This window comes from Osmerus mordax, chromosome 3, assembly GCF_038355195.1.
Source record: "Osmerus mordax isolate fOsmMor3 chromosome 3, fOsmMor3.pri, whole genome shotgun sequence".
Taxonomy (NCBI): Eukaryota; Metazoa; Chordata; class Actinopteri; order Osmeriformes; family Osmeridae; genus Osmerus; species Osmerus mordax.
Window position 1 is genome coordinate 21,072,875 of NC_090052.1, and position 23,660 is coordinate 21,096,534.

The 23,660-nt window shown below is 49.6% G+C and overlaps 2 protein-coding genes across 5 annotated transcripts; one reads left to right on the plus strand and one right to left on the minus strand.

Annotated features, from left to right (window-relative positions):
* Window positions 1-414: 414 nt before the first annotated feature.
* svilc (supervillin c) lies at window positions 415-17,266 on the plus strand. 4 transcript variants are annotated; one of them, XM_067232369.1, is made up of 31 exons: window positions 415-511; window positions 2,043-2,658; window positions 3,758-3,934; window positions 4,412-4,446; window positions 5,411-5,472; window positions 6,695-6,840; window positions 7,314-7,584; window positions 7,918-8,595; window positions 9,534-9,581; window positions 9,706-9,768; window positions 10,078-10,158; window positions 10,259-10,604; window positions 10,681-10,764; window positions 10,941-11,145; window positions 11,268-11,440; window positions 11,606-11,743; window positions 11,839-11,975; window positions 12,163-12,310; window positions 12,476-12,621; window positions 12,809-12,984; window positions 13,088-13,232; window positions 13,760-14,102; window positions 14,191-14,318; window positions 14,513-14,615; window positions 14,854-15,061; window positions 15,175-15,308; window positions 15,409-15,564; window positions 15,724-15,867; window positions 16,080-16,192; window positions 16,322-16,477; window positions 16,607-17,266. In XM_067232369.1, the coding sequence occupies exons 2-31, from the start codon at window positions 2,354-2,356 to the stop codon at window positions 16,691-16,693; spliced, it is 5,136 nt and encodes a 1,711-aa protein (XP_067088470.1). In that variant the 5' UTR covers window positions 415-511; window positions 2,043-2,353; the 3' UTR covers window positions 16,694-17,266. The 4 variants fall into 4 exon arrangements, with proteins under 4 accessions (XP_067088470.1, XP_067088471.1, XP_067088472.1 ...); XM_067232370.1 differs by lacking the exon at window positions 3,758-3,934; XM_067232371.1 differs by lacking the exons at window positions 415-511; window positions 2,043-2,658; window positions 3,758-3,934 and adding an exon at window positions 3,436-3,584.
* A 1,207-nt stretch (window positions 17,267-18,473) lies between these two features.
* tmem98 (transmembrane protein 98) lies at window positions 18,474-20,527 on the minus strand. The gene is made up of 6 exons (XM_067232373.1): window positions 20,334-20,527; window positions 19,785-19,916; window positions 19,311-19,344; window positions 19,105-19,220; window positions 18,904-18,963; window positions 18,474-18,686 (listed from the first exon to the last, which is right to left on the minus strand). Exons 1-6 carry the CDS (start codon window positions 20,462-20,464, stop codon window positions 18,485-18,487), a joined length of 675 nt encoding a protein of 224 aa, XP_067088474.1. The 5' UTR covers window positions 20,465-20,527; the 3' UTR covers window positions 18,474-18,484.
* Window positions 20,528-23,660: the final 3,133 nt, after the last annotated feature.

Genomic DNA, 23,660 nt, shown 5'->3' on the forward strand with positions numbered 1-23,660 from the left:
AATAGCCTCTTGTGTCTCTGGAGTCCAAGTTGATTAGGGATTGTGTTCGGTTTTAGATGATGAGATTGGATGGCTACTCATGCACGTCAAACAAATTGGTGCTGCTGATGTTGGCTGCACAAAAATGTCCTTTAGAATTGTATTACATGACATTATGTATTGTTATGTAAGCCTTTTGCTAACAACTGGTGTGACAACCCCTGTTGTGTTTTCACAAATAAATGGAGTGAGCGTGTTCATCCTGGTGTGTTGGTACACTGGTGTCAGCTAGTGTTACTGGATTAGGACCTGATCATCCATGTTGAGCTCCAATGGCAACCGCTCTCCTCCAATCCCCTACTGTCTTACCTGTCACATGACCTCAGCCCTGTACACAGGATGGGGAGTACTACACGGTGAAGCTCACTTCTGCAGCCACAACTAACACCAACAGTGTCGCATCATTTAGGACTTTTCTGGACGTTTGAAATAGTTCTTGAGCGTGAGGAAGCCCTCTGAGTGACAGGAAAAGGTAGGGCAAAGCTTTCCAAAAACATGTTCTCTCTTGTTGTTCCCGTCTCTTTTATGTTCGTGTTCATCAGTGCAACATTGTCATATACACTCACTTTTGACCTTTCTCTCTTTTTCACTTTTACATCATTTGTCTTTCTCCCTCTGTTTCTCTCTCTTTCTCGCTCTGTCTTTATCTTACACACACACACACACACACACACACACACACGCACACACGTGCACACATACAGACACAGACACACACACATAAACAGCCACACCCTCTCACTGTCACCCCAAGGGTCTTGCTCGCTAGAGGATCACTGTGTCTGGCAGACAAGCTCAATAAACCTCTCAGTATTATGGTGTGACATGGGGCGTCAGGTTTACCTGTCGTAGCAACATGGCTGACACAAAGCCGTACAGACGTTAGCTATACAAATCTGACACATGACATCTTATCCAATATACTGCCACCCTCCCTCTATCTAGCCATCACCATTCCACTCCCCATACACACGACAGACATGTATTTTATGACAAAGATACATTTGACAATCGTTGTATTCTTTAGTTTCGTTAGTTCATTTAATTTTCATCCCTATCCACCCCAGATTCCAAGTTGAGATTCTGAATCTGTTCCAGAAAGTACATTTCTCAAAGAAATGAAAGCTAACAGCGTACAGTATTCTTTAACCATGCTCTACCTCCGATGAGCCCTGGGGCTGCCTCTGCTCATTGTTCCACAGGCCACATTGTGTTGCTTCTGTGGGGGTAAAGCACCAGGAATGCTGACGCCAAACATTTGGCAATTTCAGAACACACACTTGTAAACGTGCACGCCTACACACAGACACGCGCACACACACACACCCACACACACACACACACACATTATTTGTCTGCCTAGCAAACATAATCTTATCACAGCTCTAAAAATGAAAACCTGATTATACCTTTTTAATATATGATTCGTGGTTCCAAATAATTACAGCGTGCAAGTGGAATGTAACAGAAAACGCATCATGACATCGCACCATCACATCATCTTCACAAGTTAGCCGAATGCTGACCAATTGGATGTTCTACTCGCATAGGAAGCAGTGTTTAGAAGGCACAGAGCTTGTTCAGCCAGAATGAGCTGCAGTATAATTGTACTGGGGGAAAAACCTGCTGCTTCATTGCTATCCAGGATTGGATTGGAGCTGAGAGGCTGAGGGGTAAGATTACAGTGCAATGGGAGATTCCTGTGCGGCTGTGTAGACTGGAGCAGGTCATCTTACACAGCCTTCAGAACGAAAGAAGCGAGCAAGCAGAAGAGAGAGAGAGAGAGAGATGGGTAAAAGGGGCAAGATAGGGTAAAGGGTGGTCAGTCTGCGGCATTCTGCTGTTGTCTCACATAAAATAGAGTTGATTCTGTGGGAAATCTAATACATCCTGTAAATCCATCAGCAAACACAAGTGGAATGATGTTGACTGAGGAAACCAAGCTGGACTGTGACAGAGTGACTCCGAGCTTATCGGATACTCGTCTGCTCCCTCTCCTTTAGATGTGCTGTGAGCGTCACGGGGTGATTAGTCTGACGGAAGACGTATCGATCTGAGGGGCCCGGTTCCCACCAGCAGAGGAGTTCCCTCGGAGCGTCCGATCTGCCTAACACAGTCAAGTGCCTGGCCAGTAGAGGAGCGGCAATCCCTTGGAGTGGAGCAAGAGAAGCTTCTCATTTCCCCTACCTGCCTTCAGAGGTGTCTGAGAGGTAAGCAAAGAGAAGACCTTCCCGCTGCTTGGTCATAAATGCCACGTCATCGTCAGAGGGGGAGAGAATCAGTTGAAACCTTCTGAGGAACACGGGAGAGCCACATGGACACGCTGGAGAACCCGGCCCTGGAGCCCAGGTCCGAACGGATCGCCCGCTACAAGGCAGAGAGGAGGAGGGAACTGGCGGAACGCTATGGCAACATGGAGGAGCTCCCCACCAAGTGGGTGAGGAGGGACGTGGGGGAGGCGCAGGAGCCTTGTCCCCAGCCCCCCCCCGACAGCCCGCCCCTCCTCACGGACAGAGCCCCCTGCGGGGGGGTGAACGGCCGGGCAGGGGGGGGAGACCGTCCGAGAGTCTCCAACGGCTTTGAGGGAGACGCTTCTGCAGAGGCAACAATCCTCAGAAGGTGAGTCCAGCTATATCAGGTCTGGACAGACCTGCTGTCTCTGCACTCACAGTGCTTTGAGAAGCACATGAATTCTCGGTTCCAAAGTCCCCTCAGTGGCATTTTGATGTGCACTAGTGACTTGACAGGGACTGCGATGGAGAGAGGTGCTCATGTTGTTTTGCAAACCCTGGCGACAAGGCAGTTTTTTTTTTTGCATGTGTGATGTCACTTCCTTTGCTGAGTCAGGATTTAGTGCCTATTGTCTCTGAAATGCAAAAAATGTTCGCTGGCCTTAAGAGCATTGTGGCATCGTTAAGAACACAGAGCACCAGCCGAAAGATGCATTTTTTGGCTGCTACCAAGCTAGCTTACGAACACAAATAATGCAATGTGCTTCCACATCAAACATTGACCCTCTATCATGCAGTCTGATCCTGCTCTAATGGAGACTGTTGCCACTGACCTTGCAGACCCGAAAATAAATTAAAGTTCACCAGTTGTTCAAGGTCTTTGTCTCAAATTCAGCCAGAGCTGTGCTCCCAAATGGCGTTGTAAAAATGAGATACAATCATTCTGGTTCTTGCTGTCGTTATTTGCTTGATGGACTTTGACGATATTCGGCAAGATGTTAGGGTGCTCTTTAGGGAAGGGTGCTGTGGTAGTTTGCCACCTTCCTTATATCAACACCTTCCCCCGTTCGTCCTTATACCCCCCCCCCCCCTCCCCCCCTTGACCCTCCACCCCACCCCTACCTTCCCCATCCCATCCCTCCACTCCAGGCAACATTCTTCTGGCTCTGCCAGCATGTTCATTAGGGGGGACCCTGTAGCCCCCCTAGGCCCCCCTGGACCCGACGCCCCCCAGCTGCACACTCGGGTGTCGGTGGGCCAGTTGAGGAGCGCACTGCTGCAACAGACCGGGAGTGCAACACAGCCTGAGAACGTGTAGGGTCTCCTGCATGCTACAAACTGTGTGTGTGTGTGTTTCCGACTCGGCCTTTAACTGTTTTCGTGTGTGTACAGTATGCGGGGTTCAGCTTGGTTGTCACCTCTTCTAGAGGACCTCTCTCGCGGGCCCTCCCCTAACTCTCCTCTTCTTCCTCTGTCTTTGTGGGTAGTTGCTCAGACGGTGGGCTTGCTACCTCCTCCCTCGACCTCGCTGTCAAGCCCGGCACTGAGGGGGGGCGCCGACGCCCCCGTCGCTATCTGCCAGGGGTGTCAGGAGGGGGCCGCAAGAACAACGAGCGCTTCAGGACACAGCCAATCACGGCCAGTGAGATGCAGGAGAGTGGCGGGTAGGGGCTTTGTGCTGTGGCCACGAAGAGTGATGACATGAAGGCCGGGGAGTCTAGAGGAGGGGGCCTGGCTCCTTTTGGGGGGAAACAGAGATCTGCAGTGTTTGGGTGTCTGTTTTCATTTGCACGTCGATGAGTTCTTTTAAACACATGTCTTATTGGATACCGTGAGCATATCCTATATTTCCTCCTTCTGTTTGCCACCACATGTTAATATCGGTTGGCAGATTTGCATGTGTGTTTGCATCTGACCACGGTGCTGCCCTTCGACGTCATCATGAACAGGGTTAGCTTGTTGAGCATGCAGATACGATGCAAACTTGTGTGTGTGTGTGTGTGCGTGCGTGTGTAGGAAAGTGAAACTGTACACATCCACAGGTTTGGTAACAGAGAGAGAGTCTAAAGGATATGCTTGGGTGGAGTCTTGTCATCGGCATGTTGCCGCCAGTGACCTTTCATTTGTTATTTCTCTCCCAGGCTTCCAGAGGCTGAAGAGGAAGATAGCTGTAAAGGTAAAGTACCTCTACATCTGTTTTGCTGTTTTGTGTTTGGATTATATGCAGAGAGAAATGGAAAACAGGGAAAGACACACACAAAATGGCTGTGTTTGAGCCTGTGTTTGAGACAGGGTAGACTGTAAACTGTAGCAACAGCAGAAGCAGCCTGCTGTAACAGGCTTTGCCATCACCTCACAAAGTCACAAAGAAAACAAACCTACACACTCTGCCCTCTTAAACCCACGGTATAAAACAACATTTTATTACTCCAATAAAACAAGGAGAGTGTTTACTTTATTATTATTATCTCGCTACTAATCCCTATGTTGAAACTCAACCATGGTTTTTATTCACCTGAGGATAGCAGCAAAGTTACTTAAACCCATTATGAAAACAATTATTTTCCCCCATGCAAATAATACTCAATGATCTCTTTCGTGGCCCTCAGTGCAAAATGGCTGACCGAAAATACCGATTTGAAGTCTATTTTGAGTATTACTAAGTTTGCCTTCTGTCCTTTGATCAGCTGCACTTTCCAACTGCCAGGGTAAATATTGTGCAGTGGGCCACTGGCTGATGCCATGCTGTAGTTCAGCTCTGCCAGGTGAGATAGTGCTGCTTTGTGACTCAGTGTCCCAGGTGCTGGATGGCCCAAGGGGCCTCACAGGGAGGGTTCAGTCACGGGGATCAGTCACACTGTGTTCTGCAGGTGGAGGAGGTGACTGACAGGCTGACTCTGTGTTACTTATCCCCAGCCCTCTCAGACCTTCTGGGATTAGCTTGTGTGTGTACTGTGTACTACAGGAATGTTGACAAAATGTTTTATATGGGATGTCAAGCGCTACCTGAACTGGCTAAATACGTTTTATGAACCTGTCTCTGTTTACGTACATGTTATATGGGTGTTTATGAATACATAAGGAGAGAGTGTTCATACCTCTTTTCTCTGACTTGACAACTAATGTATTATGTTTCACAGCTGATGTGAAGACGGATGACAGGGCCAAAATGAGTGTGGCAGCCAAGATGTCTCTGTTTAAAGTAAGTCTTGTCTTTCACTGTGGAGAAGTGAAGAAGAGAGAGAGACAGAGAGAGAGAGAGAGACAGAGAGAGAGACAGAGAGAGAGAGACAGAAAGAGAGAGAGAGAGACAGAGAGAGACAGAGAGAGAGAGACGGAGAGACATAAAGAGAGAGACAGAGACAGAGAGAGACATAGAGAGAGACAGAGAGACTCAGAGAGACATAAAGAGAGAGACAGAGAGAGACACAGAGAGGGATACAGAGAGAGACATAGAGAGACAGAGAGAGACACAGAGAGACATAAAGAGAGAGACAGACAGAGACAGGGAGAGACAGAGAGAGAGAGAGAGAGAGAGAGAGACAGAGAGAGAGAGAGACAGAGAGACACAGAGAGAGAGACAGAGAGAGACAGAGAGACAGAGAGACAGAGAGACAGAGAGAGACAGAGAGACAGAGAGAGACAGAGAGAAGGCAGACGGCGGCCTCATTCCACACAACTGCTCACCTTACAGCCCCACAGTCACGGAGGCCTGATGAGCCAGTGCTGAGCATGTAGAACTGAACACCTGCCTCCTGAGTGATACGAATGGCCAAACAGGTGCTTCTGATGTGGCACCTGATCGTATGGACATGCAGAACACACACCATCAACTACATGTCCCAGTATATTAGTTCCACACATTCAGCAATGTTTTCCATAGCTGCACACACAACAAATCCCAAGGTAAACACAACATATATTTTTGCGATTGTTTTGTAAGGCAAACACCGACCGTTTTTGATATTCAAAACGGTAGCCACTGTCTACAGTTCCCACTGTAGACATTTCCTGCTAAGTTTTAGCTGTGGAGTGCCTGCGTCAAGGCCAGGTGACAATGTGCCAGGACCTGTGTTGAACAGCCCAAGCAGCATTATAATTAGCCTGCCTGGCCGTCTGTCCGAGGAGGAGGCAGGGAGGTAACGATACACGGTGAGCTCTGGTTACACTCTGACCTGCAAGCCTGCCATTCTATCCCTCTCTGGACCTGGCTAGAATACCAAAGACACCTCCCATCTCCTGCTCCATTCACCAGCTCTCTGACCCACTTCCTGGCCTAAGTTTAGATGAAAAACACAGAAAAGAATTTGCGTTTTACTGCCTGTTTTTACTGCCTGTTTCCAGACTGCCGCATTGAGCAAGATGTCTGTTATGGCTGACTTTTCATCTCAACTATCCCCCTTTCTCTCGTCTCTTTGTGGCAGGAGCTGGAGAAGACGGCGGCCCCCGAGGTGTCTTCCTTCCTGAAGCCTCGCTCCGGTAGCGTGTCCCACGAACGCAGGGTGCGTCGCGGCAACGAAAATCGCTCTCTCACTCAACCAATCACCTGTGAGGAAATGGTTGCCATCAGGTGGGCTTTGTGAAAGAACTCAAATGTCAAACGTGCTGATTGCAACCCTTGAGAATTGTATAGTGAGCCAACAGGGAGCGCGGGGTTGAAGCTGCAGGGTGCAGACCGATTTGTACAAAGAGTCTTGCAAGTTGTAAAGACAGACTCATTATAATAAAACCACAACGAATTGTAGCAGGCTTGCATGGCTATCCGAGACAAATCTATTTTCTCCACAGACTACCTTTTGACATTTGCTGGGCTTGGACTTTAAAGGGATTCCTGCCTCTAATTATACACAGTTCATAGACAGGGGAGAGTTAAACATTGATTGATGTCGACATAGATTCAAAACGCACAGCTATGTGTTACACAGTAAATGCCCTTTGGACATTATCATTCACTTGATTACACTGTGTTTCTATCTAGCTATTCACCCATGAAATAACCACCCAGTGTCCTCCCACTCTCGTCTCCCCCCGGTTCCTCTACAGCAGCCCCAAGGCAGCCTTGTCGGGCCAGGCCCCCCCAGGCCAGGCCCCCCCAGACCAGGCCCCCCCAGCCCAGGCCCAGGCTGCGCAGGCCGAGCCTGTGGAGGACGATGAGAGCTGCAAGCTCAGTATGAGTGAGAAGCTGGCTCTCTTCAACAAGCTGTCCCTACCGGAGGGCCAGGGAGACGGCCCTGCTGACGCCCCCCCAGAGAGACGCAGGCAGAAGGGGGCTCGCTACCGCACACAGCCCATCACCGTGGAGGAGGTCAGTCTGGTGGGTGTGGGTGGAGCAGCCACAGAGATACATTGACACTGACAAATATAAAGTATACTAATCTGGAAAAGGGGGGGGTGGTGGAGGGGGGTGGAGGGGGGCAGGTATAAAGTATAAGCAGTTGAGTATTAGCTTGGACTGAACAACTAAATGGAATGTCAATCTCTATTTGTAGTCTAAGAAAACTGAAGTACATGGTCTCTACGTACTGTACTGGTCTTAGATCCTGCATTTCCCAATAAATTGTGATTGTGAGCTGCGAATTCCTTTTTGTATTCAGTTCCCTTTAACAGTCTACGACTTCTCTCTGCCTGTGGTCTGTCCTATCTCCAGCTCCAGAAAGCTCCCATCCAGCTGCCCCCTTTGCGCCTGTCCCCCCACCTCTCAGACAGGCAGCAGGCCCTGTCCGTCAACCTGAGGCCCAGCGAGGTACGCCAGGCCCGGCACTGGCCTGGGGAGGCCTCCAGGGCAGATATAGAGCCTGGCTCAGGAGGACCTGGCACCAGCTCCTTGGAACTCTACTCCCCCCAGAAGTCGCTGTCACGCTGGGACTCTGAGCCTGGTGAGATCAGAGGAATCCTGAAGAAGAGTCGCTCTGGAGGACCAGAGTGGAGCAGGGACCGAGGTTTTGACAGCAGCCAAGAGTCCCCCTTCACCCTTGAGCAGAATGGGGTGGAAGCAGCGGGCATGGGAGAAGACAGTGGGTCTGGTTATCGGAGAGAAAAACATGGGGTGTCTGGGGGCGACGGAACCCCGCTATCTGGTGCCCCCTGGAGGCAGAGAGGGAGGAACAGGAGGGAGCCCATCCCCGCGGCTCCAGTGAGGGCCTGGCCAGAACCTCAGGAGGAGAGGCCCTGCCAGGCGGCTGAGCAGGACTCCTCAGATGTCTCCAGGGAGGAGGAAGATGAGGAGAGGAGCAGCCGGAGGAGGAGGGACACCCCACCACGAGGACATGTTGAGGTGTCTCAGGCAGACGGCTGTGGCCAGGAGACAGGCGGCTGGAGGAGGACGGTACGACCTGCAGCACCCGACATCATCCCGCCCAAAAAAACTCACTCAGACCACGGTGACAGCAGAGCCGCGATCGGAAATAATTTCGTAGGAATCGCTAGAGTCTGCCTCCATGTCTGTTTGGCAGCTGGTAGTTGGTTTCAAGCGGCGCTTCAGAGTCTTGAATAAATGGGCTAAATCCAGTCTTACCCTGAAAAGAACAGCTGCTAACAGACCAGATAGGACTCCACGGGAGGCTCCGCTGCAGGGAGGGACAGAGCGCGGCCTGCTATCCTCAAACGATGCACAGCAGCCCAGAGTAGGGTCCATGTCTCCCCCCCCCCCCCCCTCCTAATCTCTAATCCCCAGAGAGTGGGCCTGGAAGCAGGGGGCTTTAGACGGTCAGTCAGGCAGGGGGGAGCAGGGGGTCAGAAGAGGGTCAGACAACAGAACAGGGGGCCTGAATCTGGGGGTGAACCTCGTCTGGACAGGTCCAACTAAAGCACGCTCAGGGATTTGGAGCTGCAGTGAAGGGATGAGGACGAGTTGCCTCGGCTGTCGTTGAGCGTAGGGCTGATGCAGTGTGGATCAGTTCTGCTCCTGAAAGTTCAGTGGTTAGGATGAGATTTTTGCCATTCCATTGAAACCGAAGGAGCATTAGAGTACCTCCTAGGCACGTCACTATGGTATGTGTTTTAATGTCTGTTAACTGTGAACATCACTACCTCTCCTATGGGTGATATTAGACAGGGATGTGCTGGAATGACAATTCCAGCACATTCCAGTGAACAATGATAGGTAGACAGGGGTGATGACATGGACTCACTCTATACACATGTATCCATTAGTCACCCTCAGCTGGACAACTACTTTACAAGTGTGTGTGTGTGTGTGTGTGTGTGGATTTGTTTGTTCTAATTCTTTCTTCTGTCTCAACACTCCCATGCTGCCCCCTACAGGACGAGAACCAAATCTCTCACGATGAGTCAGTCCGACCGCAGAGCTGGGTAAGGCGTTTGTCAATGACGCATTTTCATTCTGACATGACGATTATGCTGTCGTCCAAAACCATGAAAAGCGACTTTGTGGATTTGAGCCAACATTAGTGCACCTCCTCCTCTCCCCTCCCAGGATCCTGTGTTTTCCTCAGTCTATCCTAGCAGTACACCTCAGTATGTCATGTGTTTCAATCAGGTAAATGTGTGTGTGTGTTCACGGTGGAGGGGCAAAGCATGTTGCTCTCTACTGTTGGTTGACGGTACTTTGTGTGCAGTGCAGAGTTTTAAGACTTATTTACTGCAATGACGGTTAACAATTGTCTGTTACAAAGGGTTTTGGAGTGATTTGTGGGTTGTTGCACCTTTAACTGTTTACTGGGTGTCGTTTAGGATGACAGAAAAAGCCTGTTCGGTTTCTTCAAGTCTCAAGTATTTTTCTCTTATCATTTTCTGCGTCCTCCTTCGCTCATTGTTTGAGTAATCTTTTCTACCTTGCCTCTTTCAGACGACCCAGTCTTTTGAGGCCCAGGAGGTTTCCTCTGCCGCCCAGAGCCAGCCTCGTTCTCAGCCTCAATGGAGGCAGAAGGTGAGGCATTTAATTCAGTTTTTTTCTCTCACAGTCTCTGAAATAAGCACATGAACAAATATTTTTCCTCATCCAATACAATCTGTTATTGGGGATGTAGGTCCGACCAGCAGAGGAGGAGCAGGCCCAACCCCAACCCCAGGCCCAGGCCCCGCTCCAGGCACAGCCCCAGCCCCAGGCCCAACCCCAGCCCCAGGCCCAACCCCAGGCCCAGGCACAGCCCCAGCCCCAGGCCCAACCCCAGCCCCAGCCCCAGGCCCAACCCCAGGCCCAGGCACAGCCCCAGCCCCAGGCCCAACCCCAGCCCCAGGCCCCACTCCAGGCCCAGGCACAGCCCCAGGCCCAGCCCCAGCCATCAGTGGCTGAGCGAGGGCGTTCCCTTCAGGAGAGCGAGGATCAGTGGCAGACCAGAGGAAGAGGGGAAGCTGGACGGATGACAAAACGAGGTGAGCTCTCGCTTTGCTTTGGTCATCTCCAGTACCTGTCACCCTACCCGTTCTCACTGTGCCTGTGATGCTCCAGGTCTGGTCTCTCCTGAACCCGACCGAGATGACACTCCTCCCTCTCACAATAAGAGACCCTCTACAGGGGCCACAGCATGCAAAGGTACACAGCACCCATACACCAACTCCACACTAGCCTGGTTCAATTCAACAGCAGATTGATAGATGGTTTACCACTCATGACGTATTCTTAATTTAGCCTTTCGCCCCGGGGTGAACTTGCATTGGAGTGTGAAATACCTGACCTTCCCCTCTGTCCCATACAAACTCATTCCCCAGGAGCAGAACCCCAGGAACCTTCCCTGGAGGTGACATCCGAGCAGGGGACTGAAGGGACAGAGGCCATGCCTCTGGATGACCAGGGGACACTGGGAGGTTTCTACAGACAGCTGTCACCCCTGTCACCCGCATCTGCTGCTCTTCCCAGCTCCGGCTCTGAGCCGCAGACCGACCTGAGTGCCCTCTGCCAGACTAACACACCCATGTGAGTGTGCGTGTGTTTATTCTCGCTGCGTGTTAGCCAGAAGCGTCCTCCTCGCACTACAGCTGTGACAGTGTTCTTATTCGAGGTGTGCCTGACGGTCTGTGATTCTGCCCGTGTGTCAGGCTGACTTCAGCGGTGGCGGAGCACAGGCGCTCGGTGCGCCCCTCTCGCAGGACCCAGGGCTCCAGGAACCCGCTGCGAGCCCTAGCCGCCAGGGAGGACCTCAGGCAGGACTTCATGGGACAGAGAGTGAGCGAAGCGACTGCAGAGACCAACAGGATACAAGCAGAGAAGAGTGAGCATTTTAATGCAGGACATTGCTCTCTCTCTCTCTCTCTCTCTCTCTCTCTCTCTCTCGCTCTCTCTCTCTCTCTCTCTCCAGCTCTCTCTCTTCCTACGTGTCTCTCTCTTTCTCCCTTCTGTTTTTGTCGCTGATTCAGAACTTCTTCCCCTCTCGCAGAGGTCAAGAACAACAGCGTGGTAGACTCAGCTCTAGAAGGTCTGGCCAGCACCGAGGTCGCCAAGGTCACCGTTGCCACGGACGCAGTCAACAACAACAGCCCACCAATCAGCAATCTTGTGCTCATTCAGATAAAAGGTCAACAGAAAAGGTGCACGCGTGTATGCCTGCGTGTCCTTGTGTGTCGAGACAAGCCAGTGTGGTAAAAATATGTTTGTTTCCCACGGTAACAGGCAAGCGACATGTCCAGGTGCGTGTGGTGGAGCCAACAGTCTGGTCTCTGAACAGTGGAGACTGTTTCCTCCTGGTCACAGCCAGCCACTGCATCCTGTGGTGTGGAGAGTTTGCCAACACATCAGAGAAAGCCAAGGTACTGCTGACACAACACAGCTTTGACAAGGACACCAGGCCAGCCATAGGCTGAAACATCTAGCCAATGAACTCAGCCTCTTGCATGGACTACGTGATTTCCTAAGGATGTATAGTATATATGTGTGTACGGATATATAGATTGTACGATCATGCACAAGTAGTGATGCGGTGGTGCTGCCCTCCAGGCCTCGGAGCTGGCAGCCTCCATCGTAGCCCTGGGGGAGCTGAGCTGCCAGGCTTCCCAGGTCACCTGCCTGGAGGAGGGGGTCAACACTGAGAAAAGCCAGGCTTCTGACTTCTGGAACATTCTGGGAGGAAGGACTCAGTACAGAGGTGAGTGTTAAACCAGCTGTTCTCTCAGCTCCACATCTAAACTCCCCCTGTATCTCATCCCGTATGACAGCCCTGAACAGGGAAACGTATGTTACTGTGAATCGGAAATCCTCCCCACCCTCATGTTCGTCTGCCGTCTGAGACGTTTCGGTTCTCTGTCCCCAGGAGCGGGCGCCCCTGAGGAGGACGAGCTGTACGAAAGTGGGGTGGTGGAGTCCAACTGTGCGTACAGGCTGGTGGAGAACAGACTGGTGCCTCATGGGCAGGCCTGGGCAGCTGTGCCCAGTGTCTCGCTGCTGGACTCCAGGGAGGTCAGTCCCTCCATGTCCCTTAGAGAGTCTCACAGGATCTCAGACAGTCTCTTGGTCATTGGTGTTTCTACTGGTCACCTGTACACGCTGGATCACCGCTGTCTGTTAGAATGACACAGGAACATACAGCATATTGCAGGAATAACGTGTGTGTACGTGTGTGTGTGTTTATGTGGGTCGTCTCCAGGCTCTGGTGTTTGACTTTGGCAGCGAGGTATACTTGTGGCAGGGCAAGGACGTCTCCCACGGCGACAGGAAGGTAGCTCTGCAATTGGCCCAGCAGGTGTGGGGCGGAGCCTACGACTACAGAAACTGTAGGGTGAACCCCCTGGACCCCGCCCACTGCAACGCCAACATACAGCCGTGAGTCAGTAAACACGCTACAGACAGACATGACGTGACTCTCGTTTAGGGTTGATAGAATGAACGTGAGGTGAATGACAACAGCATGACACGTACTGTGCAGGTGTGGCAAAGGGCGCCCTGACTGGGCCCTGTTCGGTCTGGTGTCCGAGGGCAATGAGACCGTTCTCTTCAGAGAGAAGTTTCTGGACAGGGAGGAGAAGAACAGGTGCAGAGAGGAGCCTGCGCCCCTGGTCCAGGTGAACCAGGTTGGTGGGTGGACTAGAATGTGGTTCCCAACCCTGGTCCTCAGGGCACCACTGTCCTGCATGTTTTCGATGTGTCCCTGCTCCAACACACCTGATTCAAATGAATGGGTCGTTATCAGGGAGTCAGATGGCTGAGTGGTTAGGGAAGCGGGCTAGTAATCAGAAGGTTGCTAGTTCGATTCCCGGCTATGCCAACCAACTGACGTTGTGTCCTTGGGCAAGGCACTTCACCCTACTTGCCTCGGGGAGAATGTCCCTGTACTTACTGTAAGTCGCTCTGGATAAGAGCGTCTGCTAAATGGCTAAATGTAAATGTAAATCCAGCTCTGCAGAAGCCTGCTTATCACCATTCATTGGAATCAGGTGTGTTGGAGCAGGGAAACATTGAAAACATGCAGGACAGTGGTGCCCTGAGGACCAGGGTTGGGAACCACTGGGTAACCCTGAAACCTCCCAGCATTTCCATCTGTCTCGTCTATCTAATGTGTTCCTCACTTCTCTCCTCCTCCTACACTTCTCCTTCCCAGTCTCTCTCCACTCCTGTGAGTCCTGTGCCTGAGGTAACCATGACGCCCACCATGCCCCCGCACTCAGATGGTCTGTGTCCCTGTGACGCCAAGGCCTTGGTGGCAGGTGAGGGTGTGGCGAGGGACACCCTGCCTCACGCTGCCGTGCAGGGGCTGGGTCTCCAGCGGGGACAGGGGAGGGTCACCCTGGAGGACGGGCGGCAAGGGGAGCTGTGCACGGTCGCCGTGGATACCTGGCACATCCAGGAGGGTGGGGACTGTGAGGTCGCCATGGAGAGCCCAGGGCAGCTGCATGAGGGAGATGCCTATCTGGTCCGCTGGACCTACACCATCAACAGCACAGGTCATTATCACCACCATACTGTCATACCTACACTACACTGAACTACTTTTGAATATGTTGAATGTTTACGCGTCGGTTTCTTGTCCAGTGGGACACGGAGACAGCCCAGGTGATCCTGACAAGGAAATCTCCGCCCTTTACCTCTGGCGAGGTCGGCACTCCAGTGTCAGTGGTTGGGGCATGTCTGCTCTTACGACCCACCACAAGGGGGCGCAGGTCAGACATTCTGCCTCCCACAACCACACACACAGCATTATAGAGTCGAAGCCAACTTTATTTGTATCGTGATCAAATTACACACACATTCAGGATGAGAGATAAACTTCAAACCTGTGATTTGATAAGAGTGAGAGATCATCGTCATAGATGTGGCTAATTGTGTTGTCTGTGCTGTGGTGCTCCTGGTAAAGGTGGAGGTCCGTCAGGGGAAGGAGCCGCCCTGCTTCCTGCAGCTGTTTCGGGGAGGTCTGGTCATACACCGGGGTCGCCAAGGAGACGCCACCGCCAACACAGGTGGCACACTGACTCCTCCCACACATTTACATTTAGTCATTTAGGCTCTTATCCAGAGCGACTTACAGTAAGTACAGGGACATTCCCCCTGAGGCAAGTAGGGTGAAGTGCCTTGCCCAAGGACACAACGTCATTTGGCACAGCCGGGAGTCGATCCAACAACCTTCTGATGAATAGCTCCGACTCCCTAACCGCTCAGCCATCTGACCCCTTGTGTGTGGTCTGGTGTGTCCCGCAGCGGCCTGGCGCCTGTTCTGTGTGCAGGGTGAGCTCCCGGAGGAGGCCTGTCTGCTGCAGGTGGACTGCTGCTGCGCCGGGCTGCGCTCGCGAGGCTCCGTCGTCCTGCTCGACAGCCAGCAGGGGGCGCTCTTCCTCTGGCACGGCTGCAAGGCCCACTCCGGCTCGCGGGAAGTCGGCAAGAGGGCTGTGGAACGCCTCACGCAGATGTGAGTCCTCCCTTTGTTGTCTATCTAGGTCAATACATCTCTCCACAGTCAGGTCTGTCGATGCTGGTGATATCGGAGTGTATTGATGGTGTGTGTGTGTGTGTATGTGTCAGGTGTCCTGCTGAGCTGGGGCTTAGCAGTGATAGCCCTCTAAGGGTACAGGAGGTGGAGGAGGGCTCAGAGCCGGTGGAATTCTGGAACGCTATTGGACAGCAGGACAGGAAGGCCTACGACTGCATGCTTCAAGGTAAAAACAAGACGCAACACCTCGTAAACGTGTCCAAAAACACGGTATCGAAACGTATAAAACACTTCATCTGAATGAGCTTTGATGCGTTTTCCCCCAGATCCAGGGAAATATAACTTCACACCTCGTCTCTTTCACCTGAGCGCTGGCTCCGGCACTTTCAGAGGGGAGGAGCTACAGAGCCCTGGCCGCTTGCCAGGCGTTGTCATGGCAATGCCCTTTGTCCAGGAAAGTCTGTACTCTGTGCCACAGCCGTGTGAGTGGGCGCTCCTTTGCACAGACACACACGACTTCAAAACCAATTACTACAAGTAATTCGACCAATTTTCTCTAGATAATAAATCTTCTAAATGGTCTTTCTTTTTTTTCCTTTTCTCTTTCCTCTCCCCCATCTTCTTTCTCTGTTTCTCCACAGCCATTTTCTTACTGGACAACCGTCTGGAAGTGTACCTATGGCAGGGGATGCAGGCTGAGGACGATAACCGCTCTCCCTCAGCCTGTAGCACCCGGGACAATGAGCGGAGGTGTGCCATGCAGACGGTGCTGCAGTACTGCAAAGGTGAGTAGTTCAGGGAACCTGGGGTAACTCCTTGCTTGGACAGGTGATAGGCTTCCTTAGCTTCATCGTCCATTTTTTTTTTAAGATTTAAAAGAGCTTCAGCGCTCTGTTGTTTACAAATACTACGGAGACATTGCTGTTAGTTTTCTGTGTAGATCGACTGTAGCTCTGCCTTTTCCTGTGGTTGTACAGCTGTTGTCTTGGTGTTGTAGAGATGAATCCCAGACGTCCACCGCTGGCCTACCTCATCCTGGACGGAGAAGAACCCCTCACCTTCACCAACGTGTTCCCTCGCTGGGAGAAGAGATCCCAAGCTCACCCACAGGTACACTAACTCAGTCACCGTAGTACAATAAATAAGATTGTGAGTTATAATACAATGAGTTGTTATTGTAAGCTATAGACTAACCTCTCTCTCTGTGTGTGTGTGTGTTTGTGTGCTTGCATGTTCCAGGGAGAGATGGGCCGGGTCAAGCTGACCCTGGTGCAGGACGCCCTGGCCCAGCTCACTAAGACCCAGTACCCCCTGGATGACTTGCTGCGGGCTCCTTTACCTCAGGGTGTGGACCCCCTATGTCTGGAGGTCTACCTCTCAGACCAAGACTTCCAGGTAGGCAGAGTGTGACTGTACCTGTCAGCTTAGGGCGGCCAGTCAATTATTACTTTGAGTAAACATGTGCCTCAGCCTTTTTTTTTTACACTTTAAAATCCTGGAAATTGTGGCAATTTTGTCTTTCAGACTATTCTGGAGATGAAGAGAGATGAGTATGACTCACTTCCAAGCTGGAAACAAGTCAACCTGAAGAAAAGCAAAGGACTGTACTAGCTAACGTCAGAACAGGAACATGTACTTGTATTAATGTCCGCATAGCTTAAAACTTTTTTTTGTTTTTGTATTTTCTATTTTTAAGAAAATTTTACGTTGTCAGACGATAACATTCATGTACAGTGTTTTCTTAGTAGTCGTTTTATCTGTGTGTCTTATTTAAGTATGGTGTTTTAGGGCCTTATTTTTTGGGGGTTCTCAGCCAAATGCTCTCAGTTTCAGAGAGACAGGACTGCCTATACCTTCAAACAGAAGGGCTAACTATAATCCCAATCCTAGATTAACTGTGTTCTTTTTTGTATTCCTAAAACATGAACGTGTGGGTGGCTTTCTTACTGAGTAGCCTTTAGAGTTTTTGTTGTTGTTGAAGAACAGACAGCCCGCACATTTTCCTATGAAACTTTAATTTATCTGTACAAATCAATGAAGGGAATGAATGAAAGAGATAGAGAGGAGGAATAGAAGGACGTCAGTAGTGAACTGTGGATGGGACGTGAAAACAGGACTGAATAAAAATTAAAAAAACTTCTAACAAACAATGTAAACAAGGAGAATAAAGGAGTAACCAATGTCTTCATGTTTCCTCATCGATCAATATAATTCTATCAAAGAGACCTGCATGTCTACAGCTACTGACAGTCATTCAAACTGTAAATGTCAATTTGACGTTGAAGAAGCGAAAAAGTCACAAATGTCTCTTCAGGAGGACAGACGCAGAGTCCACTGATTTGTCACTACGCTTAGTTGAGGGCTTGACAGTAATATAGTTTTCTCTCTAAAATCTAATTTGTGCATTTTACATGATTGTGCTGTACATATGTTATTGGTGTCATACTAGTGTGGGTTCCTGTCAGTGTTGGCAGTGGAATGGAAAGCTTTGTAGCAGCCTATAATAATGTAGGTGGAAAGACCCCTAGTATTGTGCAGCATTTGCATCTCTGGCTATACACCATGTGTGAGGGCTGGTTAAGGCTGTAATTAGGGCCCTAGGAGCTTCTGTATTAGGTATGCATGGGCTAACAGGTACACATGCTCCAATGATATCAGTCAGCGCAAGGCACGCAAAATCTGCTTCAGATCGCTCAGTACTGGTAACCGAACAATCCTTAGCTAGTATATACACACAGCTCCCCTGTATTACTACAGTAGGGTAAATACATAAACAACGCATTTGATCTCAGATAGCTCCCTCAACCGCTTGGACATGCCCAGTGCCACGAGACACGGACCGTGATTTAACTGACTCGGAGTCAGGTGGCTGAGCGGTTAGAGAATTGGGCTAGTAATCCAAAGGTTGCTGGTTCGATTCCTGGCCGTGCGAAATGACGTTGTGTCCTTGGGCAAGGCACTTCACCCTACTTGCCTCGGGGGGAATGTCCCTGTACTTACTGTAAGTCGCTCTGGATAAGAGCGTCTGCTAAATGACTAAATGTAAATGACTACCTCTTCTTCTTCATTTGGGTGTTTTTCTCCAAAGCCTGGATTAACGGAGTGAATTTAAGCCTCCATGTGACTGTGCAGCCCTAACGAGTGGGATTAAGGCCCACCGCGGAGAGATGGGCCACAAACGTACGAGGTACGAGGGGGCCAGTGCATGAAGAGACCTCACAACGACTTTTAATACAACGTCTATCTTAAAAGTGTAACATCTTGCTTAGTTATGGTAGATGAATACATATGGAGTATGAATTCACCTTTGACTGTATATGTATTAATGTTCCTCTAATGCAGTGTGGGAATGTGAGTGTATATGCAAATATATGCAAATATGTGTGTTTGTATGTGTGTACTCTAAATGGCCTGCTCTCTCTGCATGTCTATTCCAGGTAGACTTCTCTCTGGTTCAGAAGCCAGGGCCGCTTCCCTAAGCACCACCATGTGATCCTCTGCAGCATGCAGCGATTGGTCGATCCAGTCCATACTGCCAGACATGTGACAGGCATTGCGTGTCACCAAAACCAGGTGGCTGACCGACAGGAGGAGAGCAGTGGCCCTGAGGGACACCATAAGACAGACAGGTTTAAGCTGAACAAAAAGACCAAGCACATCATTTCCTCTTTGATTGTCGCAGCCCAGGTACCCCGCACTCAGTCTAGAGCGCTCTATGAATGCATTCTATAAGGCAGCTGTCTGCATGGTCAGCCATCACTGTCTGCTCTTAACTGTCTCTCCATGGCAGATGATGGAGGCTTAGTGGCAGTTGTGATTACCTGGCGTCCAGCAGGATGGGATCCAGGGGGGGGTACATCGATCGAACCACGTCATCAACCCTGCACACGACACACAGGATTACGGGAAGGGACAAAAGAGAGGTCGGAGAATAGGTCAGCCAGTATCCGTCTTAATAAAAATATAGATTTGTAATAACGGCTGCAATTCAGATGATAGATTCAACCCAGTCTGAATGTCACCTAGGACTGATGCGTTTGGCAACGGTGATGATGTCACTGAGGCTGGCCGGGGCCTTGACCTTTGCTCCTGAGCCCATTGTCATGGCGACCAGCTTTTCAGTCAGGGTGTGGCAGATCTGTGAACACACAGTGTGTGTACAGTAAATATGATCCAGTTGGACAAGAAAGAAAAAATATCAAAGCACCTGGGTGTTGCTTAACGTTACCTTTAGGATGGAGATACAGTGAGACACCAAACCACTGTTAAAAACAAACATTCAGTTAAAATATGCTCTAGTACATGCCTGTATACAATATTGAATCTGCTAATACTTGATAATAGACCGAGAGGAGGTCTCTATGGACTTGTGTACAGCCAGCCTAGCGGCCAGCCTAGCGGCCAGCCTAGCGGCCAGCCTAGCGGCCAGCCTAGCGGCCAGCCTAGCGGCCAGCCTAGCGGCCAGCCTAGCGGCCAGCCTAGCGGCCAGGCTAGCGGCCAGGCTAGCGGCCAGGCTAGCGGCCAGGCTAGCGGCCAGGCTAGCGGCCAGGCTAGCGGCCAGGCTAGCGGCCAGGCTAGCACTCAGGCTAGCACTCAGGCTAGCACTCAGGCTAGCACTCAGGCTAGCACTCAGGCTAGCACTCAGGCTAGCACTCAGGCTAGCACTCAGGCTAGCACTGGTATGCTCCTAAGTCAGACGTACGAGGCGTCCTCGATCCAGTCTTCATTCTCCAGGATGGCCTCGATGTGAGGGTTGGTGATGACCACGTCATCCAGCTCGAGTTCTGAGGGCTCGCTCTGGGTCTCCATGGCCCCAATAAGGTCCACGTTGGGTCTGGGGGAGGACAATGGGGACCAGGTGAACAGAGAGATGTGAGGTTGCATAGGAGAATACACAAGGGCTTGATGAGAGACAGACAGTGAGAGCAAGAGAAAGAGAGAGTAAGAGCAAGAGAGAGAGAGACAGACAGAGAGAACAAGAGAGAAAGAAAGAGAAACAGACTGACAGCAAGAGAGAGAGCGAGACCTTGCATGTTAACTTGGCATTAACCTCACATTCAAGCAGGTTTGCCCTGAGTGCTATGTAGAGGGGCTAAACCACAGAGACCATGCGTGGAACACAAGAAGGGAACAGTCAGTACAATCAACTGTGAAGCGAGGAGACCACAGCCTCGGGCTGCAGGTCATATGCACCCTAACCCACCCGTGTGCTGACGTCCCCTCCCATCCCCAGATGCGTTGGAACACTGACTTGGAGTCAAAGTGATGCAGTATGCTGAGGGGGTGGCAGTAGCGGTGTCGGCACACCATCACCAGGGCAATGAAGGACGCCAGGAAGATGGTGGCCAGCACCCCGATGGCCACGATCACCACCGTCTCCATGGTGACCCCGGGTCCCACGACGGCAACAGACAGCGACGTGGCGAGAGGAAAGGTGTCCAATCAGGCGTGACTCGCTGGTCTGGTTGTGATTTATGGCTGAGCACTCATCTGCTGAGGAGAGGGTGTTCACTAGTCACAGCGACATGAATAAGCAAGCCTTGTTAGATCTCAAGTACGGTCTGAACATCTGTGTGTCTTATTTAAGTATGTTGTTTTAGGTCCTTATTTTATTTATTTTTGTCAGCCAAATGCTCTCAGTTTCAGAGAGACAGGACTGCCTATACCTTCAAACAGAAGGGCTAACTATAATCCCAATCCTAGATTAACTGTGTTCTTTTTTGTATTCCTAAAACATGAAACCTGATGCTGTGTTTCACTGTGTCTGCACAGTGAAACACAGCATCAGCTTGTTGTTTGCCTCTGTTGTAAAAAAAAAAACAGTGTCTGAGTGTCCCACCCAAAGTGTACACAATCCTCTGTTCTTTATCAGAGCACATACAGTGTAAGGAAGGTGAGCATGCCCTTTTGTTGGTTTCATTTGCTGCGGTGGAGCACAGCCTATGGAGTCGCTGCCTTGTATTCGCCACAGAAGGCAATACAGCTCGATAACAACCGCACATGACAGCTTCTGGAGCCTGACATACCGTACACTGGCATATCTTGAAGGAACACAGTTTACATGTCACCCATTTCTAATCACTGCCACCTCGCACAAGATAAACCTGATGAACAACCTCAACGAATCATTAATCACAGCTAAATCCATACAGCTTGTCTGTCAGTGTCTTCATTTGACATTTGCTGATACAGTGCTAGGATATGGATAGCCCATCAGGGACTTGTTTTTAAAATCATCTGACATGTTTTTCTGAGCTGTTCCAAGACGAGCAAGATAAAGGGTAAAGTAATCTGCTCACAATCACAAATCTCTCTTTCCTCCCAGCGTCTTACCCCTGTAGATGCCTCGGGTCCTTGGAGAGGGAAAATGTTGAGTATTTTTGATGATTTTACCACAGAAAGCTGTTTCCCCACAGGATGTAGTTCTTGTCTACCTGCCCTCTGCCCAGTTGAATCACTCATTAACCTAGCCCTGCCCCACCTTGGAACCATAGTGTGTTCCTGAGTGTGTTTATGTGTTTGACATAACCAATACTTTGGAAGGAAGCCATGGGCAGCAATAGAAAGGCCTTTTGAGGTGGAATGTAATTGATTTGTTTTAAGGCATGGCATTTATTCAACAGCGCAATGCAATTTCCACATCGTATCTTGAGGCACAGTCACCATGGGCAACAGAATTACAGAATTACAACATTCTCAACCGACATTTTCATCCGGATGATTATGTGAGATTCCGCTTTGGAATGCTGTAATTCTTTAATCAGATTAATTTGTTGTACACTGGCCGTGTCATACTGTGCTTTGTCCTGTCTCTCGCTTTAAGTATTTCAGACTCCTTTTCTGTTAAGAGGAGAATGGTCAATTAATGCCTGATGATCATAATGTGGGTATGGCATTTGACACTGTGGTTCAGAAAATTATAAACAGTGGGGAAACAAATTAAGTGAAGTAAATTTCTGTGCACAACCAGCCAATCCCTAAACCCAACTCAACTCTTGCACACAGTTAGTAAGACATTTTTGACATTGATTTTACATACAGATTACTTTAATATCCATACACTGTCACAGTACTATCTACATACACTGTGCTGAATTTTCTGGAAAGGGGATGGACTAATTAATGAGATGCATAATGCTTGCCCTCCACCATCAGTCCACTGACCCCCTTGCTTGGTCTAAAGGGGAGTGTACAAGCAGTTGTCAGCCAACTCAGAGACAAAAGAACTACAAAGACTACAAGAGGCACTAGCTGACTACAAAAGTAGCTCACACTAGTTTTAGTGATTGTAGGCTGCTATATTATTTATATATATTTTATGTATGTATATACACATACATATTAAGTATTCATATATAAGTATTTCACTACTCATATTTGTATTTTAGCATCCATCCATTTGTGAAATTGTTGAATACAAAGATAATAGAAATTGTACTTGAAAATTACCTACTACATACTTAATTGTCTTAACTAGGTCTGTTTAGGCTGCTCATCAGCAGTATAGTTTTTACTTTTGCATTATTTCTCACTTTACACTAGTGTTGCTAAAACATATTGAACCAAATGCCAACCAGATAACACGATTAGAATTCAGACTTACCAAATCATTTTGTCCGTTTTCTCTTTTTGCTTTGGGAAACAAAGCGGCTTCTACTTGCTTGTGTGAGTGGAGATGGCACCGACTTCTCCAAATCGGTAACGGGGACGCGCAATGGCCATTACGTGAGCGATTGAGCGGTAGGTGAATGTGCTACGGCGGTTCAGTAACAAGCCAGAGCTCCGGGGAAAAGTTTTAAACTCCGCGTTGTGCACGAGGATTTAACGCGTGCTTGCGCCTGGAAGAATGTGCGTTCTCTATGTAGAAGTTATTCCAAATGTGGCTATTCAACTAATAACGTGGCCCTCTGTTAAAATTGCACGCAGTTTTATAGTGTCATTCGTACTATAACGTTTATAGTTTGGTTATATGGATTATATATAAATTAGCAGAACTGCAGCCAATATTATACTCATCAATTATATGTAACTTTTCTTCCCATGCTTTGCGAGGGGTTTAAAGTTTTTTAATATGTTTATGTCATTGATTTGGAACCCCGAATTCCCTGAAAGTACCGCTAGATGGCGTATGCAATCCATCCTATTCCGGAAGTCTCCATGATGACCAGACCAAATTTGAGATTGTGAACGACCATGAAAAAGATTTGGACCAGGTAGGCTACTAATCATTTTGTATTTCCTATGTCGATGCGTTCTTGATTACAAGTAACCCGAAACTGGGGGAAATATATACACAGATTAACATGTCAGAGAGAACAGCCAAGGCTAGGCAATTTACAGCAGTTCCATCGGATGTTTGAGACAACACACATCCATCTGAAGGGAGATACTCTTATGGCCACCAACAGATGACCCTGCTATGATCCCAGGCCTGCTGGGGAGAGTAAGATTCTTTAGTTACAGTGTGCAAAGCAGCCGCTCTGGGGGCAGTGATGAAGCCAAGGTAGATTACTCCCTCTGTAAATCTGAAGATAGTTATAAAATCAGACTGTTGTCTGTGGAGCCCATGAGAGGCCAT